This window comes from Oratosquilla oratoria, chromosome 26, assembly GCF_046742065.1.
Source record: "Oratosquilla oratoria isolate Oo_2021 chromosome 26, ASM4674206v1, whole genome shotgun sequence".
NCBI classification, from domain to species: Eukaryota; Metazoa; Arthropoda; class Malacostraca; order Stomatopoda; family Squillidae; genus Oratosquilla; species Oratosquilla oratoria.
Genome location: NC_134802.1, coordinates 28,044,389 through 28,051,888, shown reverse-complemented (window position 1 = coordinate 28,051,888; position 7,500 = coordinate 28,044,389). Strand labels below are relative to the sequence as shown.

Below are 7,500 nucleotides of genomic sequence, written 5' to 3'. Positions count from 1 at the left end.
CTCTGGGACTCTACCAACCGTGTGTGTGTGTGTGTGTGTGTGTGTGTGTGTGTGTGTGTGTGTGTGTGTGTGTGTGTGTGTGTGTGTGTGTGTGTGTGTGTGTGTGTGTGTGTGTGTGTGTGTGTGGTTTCGTATGTGTTCATATGTGGTGTGTGTGAGCAAGTGGTGATATAATTATTTGACTCAGTATAGTGTTTTTGACGTACTTAGCAAAGACCGTAGTACATGTATGTTTGTAAATGCATTAGAACGTGTGGACTTAGGGCTGCATGTTTGAAATGCATTAACTCGTTTGGTCTCTGTTCAACCACGCCTCTGTTTTCTTACGTACTTGTGTGAAACGGTTTTGTTTGTGAACATGTTTGAACTGTTTTTTGAACATCCTTGTTCCCGAATTAGACTTGGACACAAACTTGTTTTTTTCTATTCCTCCGTATTTTCTCCCTTTTTTTTAATTTATTATTTTATTTTATTATTATTATTATTATTACTATTATTATTATTATCATTATTATCATTATTATTATTATTATTATTATTATTATTATTATTATTATTATTATTATTATCATTATTATTATTATTATTATTATTATTATTATTATTATTATTATTATTATTATCATTTTTTTTTTTTTTTTATGCAGCAAACTTTCTCTTTTTTTGGTTCGAAATTTCCTTTCTTCATTTGCAGTTCTTCCTTCTTGGGCTTTTCTTTCAACTCTGCTTCTTTTCTCCCCCGATTGGCCTCATACTTTTGAATTCGAAAACCTTATGTAGATGGCTAGACACCTGATCCTCATTTTCTTCCCCTCCTGTTTCTGTTCATCTTTATCAGTCTTTCTTTTACGCGCTTTTCTCTTTTCCGCGCCTTGTCGCGTTCCCGTAATCTCTCCTCACGCCTCAATCACTCCCATTCATCAGGATTTTTCTTCACTTTAATTTTCTTTTCACTCACACATGCAATCTTTTCTTCACTCCTCCTACATATATTCCTTCCTCTTATTTATTCGTTTTTTTCCTTTCATGTTGCACTTCTCCTTTAATTTTTACTTATATCTTATCACTCTTATCGTGATGACTTTTTTTTCCAATTTATCCTTTAGAATCTTATCAGATTCTTTTGGTTCCAACCTTTTTCTTTAATTCTCTCACACTCATTCGAGTTTCCCCCCTATTTCGTTCGTATTAAGATATCTAATGCCTTTGTCCTAATCTCCTTCCTTTCTCCACTCCACCGCCCAATAAATTTCACTGTAATTCCACTCTTCCAACAGACTTCTTTCTTAAACGTTCCCCATCCAATTCTCCTCAACGAGTTCTTATTAAGTGCCTCAAGATGTTCCTTTTGTCGAGTTTCTATTTCTTCCATTTATGCACCATTTTTCTTTTTCTTTTTTATGTATATATGACCTGTCCACGTGTTTACCTGTACATTGTGTCTTACATACCCTTGTTACCTCACTTGGATGTTTTCTTAACCCCCAGTTCCTTTTTTTTTTTTTTGTCTCGAAATTTCTGTTTACTTGGGTTCCTCGTGCAGGAACTCCACCAAAAGTGCTGGTTTCACGAACGTACATTTACGATGTATACATTGTCGATGTCTTCAAAAAAGTTCGTTCAGGAACAGTAAGTTTTCCGCTGCTTGAACGAAATCTTTTGGAAACAGAGTCTGTGCACCTATGGACATGCGAGCTCGATACGGCCTAGCGTGCAATGGCGTCGAGTGCCTGTGGTTCCTGGTTCCTGGCTCCTGCATTGCCATCATTTCTTTTTGTTTAGTTTTAGTTCAAGAAGAGTGTCCAGTTCGTTCTGCTTTAATTCATGGAGATTATTAGGTTTGATTTGGTTTACTATCACGAACTACTCCTCTCTCAGAGTAGGCGATGTCTCCTTACAAAAGCCTTTTTGAATCAAAGAATTTAATGTAGTCTGCCCTTATTACGAACTCGTTTGTGTATATATATATATATATATATATATATATATATATGTGTGTGTGTGTGTGTGTGTGTGTGTGTGTGTGTGTGTGTGTGTGTGTGTGTGTGTGTGTGTGTGTGTGTGTGTGTGTGTGTGTGTGTGTGTGTGTGTGTGTGTGTGTGTGTGTGTGTGAATTACGCACCCTTAATTTCTTTGCTAAAGGCAAACGCCAGGCTACTGATTCTATTCGTCTTGGAAACTCCTCTATACCTTAATAGGTCAATGTCAGCAAAATTATTACCTACTTTATGTATAGTAAGTCGTTACACAAACACTGCAGGTTACTTTATCCACGCTCATGTGACCTCCTCTGTATAAATTAAATGCTTCATTATCTTGTTTTCCATTAACTTGCTTCCGTTGCATGTGCCATTATCCATTTTCCCCATTTCCTCACCTTGCTCAAATTTGCTCCACCTCCCCCTCCCTCCTCTCCTTCCTCCTCTCCTCCTTTCTTCCTCCCTTCCCCCCTTTCTTCCTTTATCCTTTCTTCCACACCTTTCTTCCTCCTTTCCTCCCTTTCTCTCCTTTCCTTTCCATCATTTTCCTCCGCTTTCCCATTCCCTTTCCTTCCTCCCAGCCTCCTTTCATCACCCTCATCCACTTCCTCCACTTTCCCATTCCCTCTCCTTCCTCCCCTCCTTCCTTCCTCCTCTCCTCCCCTCCTCCCCACCTTTCTTCCTCTCCTCCTCCTCCCTTCCTCCCTACCTTCCTTTCTCCTCTCCTCCCTTCCTCCCCTCCTCTCTTCCTGCCCTCCTCCCTTCTTCCCCACTTTTCTTCCACCCTTTTTCCTTCCTCCTCTCCTCCACTCCTCCTTTCCTCCCCTCCTCACTCCCACCTCTCCTCCCTTTCTCCCTTCCTCTTCTTCCCTCTCCCTGCTCTCCCTGCCCTCCCTACTCTCTCCCCTTCTCCTTTTCTTCACCAACACATTTATCTTTATTTCAGTCGCCACGTGTACTCCAACCCCTTGTTGTCTTCACTCAATCCCACTGAAGTCGCGTCTGCTATTCATTCCCACTAAGGACCTACTCTTCCTCCTCCTCCTCATTCGTCCTTCAGATTAACCACTCAAGTACCGTTTTCGTGTACATTTTTTTAAGAGATACCTCCCCAGGTCTCCTCGACGAGCTATCCTTGTGGATCTTAACTTGACGTTACTTTTTTGACCTCTAATGTACACAAATCTGTGCTACTAGTCACGTGTACTACATCTACTTCATATTTTCATTTATTTTCTGCTTGAATTTCATGCTCACTTTTATCCTAATAACACAAAAATGAAGGAGATTGGAAGAGACCATAAGGCCTACACTAGGCAGTTCCATGTCCATTTCTCATCCCCATCCATATAGATATCCATTTTTTTCTATTACTAATATTTTCAGAGCTCACTATATGGTTATTAGGTCGTTCAATTCATTAACCTCTATATTGGTAAACCAGTTATTACCTATTTCCTTCTTAAATGTAAATTTGTCCAATTTAAAGCCATTACTACGAGACCTGCCTTGCTGTCTTAATATCATTAAATTGTCTGCATCACCTTTGTTAAAGCCTTTGGCCCATTTGAATACCTCTATTAGATCACCCAGCTCCACTTACAGTGAGAGAATAAAGATGCAAAACTCAAATGCTGCAATCAAATCAGTATACCATGAGTAATATCATCTCTGTTTCAGTTAAATTAATTCATTGCGGAAGATTCTGATGAAAAAAGAAATCGTGGTTATATCATTAATAAAAACAAATTGAAAATATATTTTCGATTTGAGATTTATTCCCAAATTCCAAAAGCAAAATTCCTATATTTTTTCAGGAATTGGGGAAAATATGTTTTAAGTAGGACAGTGTTATATGAATATACAGAAGAGGTCAACGAGATGAAATGAAATGCAGATATGCAAGCGCATACATGTATATGCACACGCAAACGTACACGCACACATACACACACACACACACACACACGCTATTCGATAGCGAAGTGGTATCATTCGCAACAGTTAGTTCTAGGGGTCCAAGTTCAATAGCTCGCCCAAGACTTAAAGTAATTTAAGCATCGCTGCACTGCAAGCCGACATTCCAGGTCTCGTGGGCTATTTTTATTACTATTTTTTTCATTAACTTTATCTTTATTAATTTATTATTATTATTATTATTGGTTTTATTATTATTATCATCATCATAATCATTACCATCATCATTATCAGCATTATCATCATTACCATCATCATCATTATCATCACCATCATCAGCAGCAGAATCATCATCATCATCACCATCATCATCATTACCATTTGTTATTAGTGTTATCATCATTATCATCACTATCATCACTATCATCATTATTATTATTATTATTATTATTATTATCATTATCATTATTATTATTACTATATTTCATTAATTTATGTTTTCTGTGTGTGTGTGTGTGTGTGTGTGTGTGTGTGTGTGTGTGTGTGTGTGTGTGTGTGTGTGTGTGTGTGTGTGTGTGTGTGTGTGTGTGTGTGTGTGAGAGAGAGAGAGAGAGAGAGAGAGAGAGAGAGAGAGAGAGAGAGAGAGAGAGAGAGAGAGAGAGAGAGAGAGAGAGAGAGAGAGAGAGAGAGAGAGAGAGAGAGAGAGAGAGAGAGAGAGAGAGAGAGAGAGAGAGAGAGAGAGAGAGAGAGAGGTCACAACATTACCCATAGATCGGACATGTACGAGCTCTCATTCGGAAGGATAAAAACTGTCGATCACGAGTCCAACACGTGAACCACGACTATGATGAATCACGCACATGCACCCACGCACGCACACGCACACACACACACACACACACACACACACACACACACACACACACACACACACACACACACACACACACACACACACACACGCACGCACGCACGCACGCACGCACACGCGGATACACACGCGCACGCATCGAAAATATAGCTGGACTGGTAAAAAAACAATTTGAATTGGTCGGTAGAAAAATAAGTGGGATGTCTTATTATATCTTCACGTAGTTTTGGGTGGAATATTTTTGTATTATGAAGTTATTAGAGAAATTTGAGGATAAAAAGAGATATAAAGTGGCTAATTAAGGCAAAGATTCTGTTGGAAAAAGGCAAGGAAGTATAGTAGCGTAGGAATTAACTTCGGAAATATAATCGACATCTTCATCGAGTCCTTTAATGCATTGGGGAATGTGGTACTAGGATAGTGTGGATGGTAGGACGAAAGAAGTATGGTAGGGTGGAGAGATTAAGTACACTATCAGTAAGGACTTACAAAGCCCTCTGTGAGGGGCACCGTTCTAGCCTCCGTTAGAGGGGGAGTGTATGACGTTAAACCATATCATCATAAATAAGGACATAAAAAGGAATTGATTGGGAGAGAAATGGAAACGAAGAAAATGATTAACGAAAATGAAGAACATGACTATATTGAAAAACGTGAAGGTCAATTAAAAACTGAAGTATACAACATGAATGAGAAACAAATATGAAATCACAATGATAACAGAAATGAAAGATCAGTACAAGAACAGGACATTACAATAGCAAAAGAACTTACAAAGAGAGCTTATGAAGTTATTTAGGATATTATTAAATGTGGATTGATAGATCCAACGTGAAAACAACAACTGGCGTAAATAAAACAAGGAAAAACGCATAAAATATGAAACAAGAAGTAGAAAGTAAACATATTGAATGCAAGTGAAGTCCCAAAGAACTGATCTCCACAACTATTCAATTTCTCTTAAGTATCTTTTTTGTATTAATTTCATCATTCTACACAAGTATTGCCCTTTTTTCAATGTTCATATCATCCGAATCATTCAAAAAACATTCAAGGTAATCAGAGAGAGTGCAAGTTTTTAGACTGGTACGAAACATAGATTTTCCTAAGCATTTTTAATTAATTATATAATTCTATACTGCCCTATGTTTTCAATGATCATATCCGAATCATCAAAACCCCACTCAAAGTAATAGGAAAGAGTGGCATACTCTGGGATTGGTAAGAAGCATAAAGTATATGACACATTCCCAGAACGAGAAATATAATCCATACACAGGTCATTACAAGGTAAAAGGTTTATATTGATCAAAACTCGTACTTACTTTCTGATGAAACTAACGGAGATGGTACTGCTAATACAAGAAGCAGCAGGAGCCACGGTAGCACCGGAAGGCGTGTGAAGGGCGCTAGGAGTCTGATGGATGCCGAAGAAGAAGAAGAAGAAGAAGAACACCGTATCATGTGGGGATGACCTTCGAGATTGGCAGGTTGGTTGTAGGACAACGACGACGACGAAGAAGAAGACAATGTCGAAGATCGACTACCCGTGGGGATTCTTCGATGACTGGGGTCCCTCATGGCTGCAAGAGCTAATGGAGGTCCCCTCTCAGTCCCTTCCTGCCTCTAGGACCTCATAACTCCCTGGTGGTGTTGTAAACAGGTCCGCCTCCCGAGAGGGAAGAATTCAAAGGAGAGCACAGAACCCAAAGCGAAGAGTCATCGTTAGACCTCAGAGTCTCGCTTGTCTTTTTTATAAAACATAGCTCTTGGTTTGGGTTTTTGGTTGTTGTCTATAGTATCCAACCAGACCAAAAGCACTTTGGTTCAATTGAAGATAGTAGAGGAGGCTTTAATTGATAGGATATCTTGTACTATTTTATCACTCTTGCACTAACGAAGAAGATTTCTGCTGGGAAGATTCTGGATCATCCTTTGAGTTCCTGGAAAACAAAAGAATACATAATGAATAGAATATCAAAAATAGATTTAAGACCAACGAAAAAAATAAGATTATATATTCCAATAAAGTATTATGTAAAAAGGTTTCTACAAAAAAAGAAAAACATAATGAAAACGAATATATCCTGTGTATAACGAAGAATAGCAATATATATTTGCAGGTCAAAACTTATCAGTAAAATTCAGACGCACACGCGTACACAGAAATAACAACTTCAATTCAAAGTTTTATCCCGACATAACAGTAAAATAAAATCATATACCTATTGTTGATGAACAAATCAGAAGTCTTCAGAATAAAATCTAACTATGAAATACCGACGCATGAAGAAAAAACTCAAAATCCAAATCCAAATTTGGATCTCAGACCTTCAACACAGGTTCTGTCCTTATTTGAATAAATTCATCTTTTATTATATATCGAAAGGCTTTATTGTTTGTCACAACAAAGGAATTGGTTAAACTTTTAGCCTCCTCTGCACAGGAGCCTACCTGCATGTTAATAAAATAAATTGGACTTAACTAAAAAAGTATGTAGATTCCAATATCGTAGAAAACAAGTTAGTCTGACTTGCCTCGCCCCTTCTTTTTTTTTTCTTTTCTTTTTTTTGTCTGCATGGGAGAGGAATCAAGTTGAACCACCAAAAGAAGAAGGAAGGAAAAGAAATTACATCTGAAATGGAAACATAAAGTGGACCAACTGCTTGGCACGAGGTCATACACACCGGGAAGAGCTCTGCCGACGAGAGAGCCGAGCAGGGGAGCCAACAA

At 38.3% G+C, this 7,500-nt stretch overlaps 1 protein-coding gene across 6 annotated transcripts in view; it reads right to left on the bottom strand.

The window, feature by feature from the left end:
- Positions 1 to 7,500, bottom strand: part of LOC143039421 (nephrin-like) — a 433,530-nt gene that overhangs the window by 183,624 nt on the left and 242,406 nt on the right. For all 6 annotated transcript variants that reach the window (XR_012967636.1, XR_012967635.1, XM_076209443.1 and 3 more), the window contains exon 4: positions 6,093 to 6,710. Coding sequence is in view for 4 of the 6 variants with exons in the window: in XM_076209443.1 (XP_076065558.1) it covers positions 6,093 to 6,348 (256 nt within the window). In the remaining 2 variants the exon portion in view is untranslated. The remainder of the gene's footprint in view (positions 1 to 6,092; positions 6,711 to 7,500) is intronic.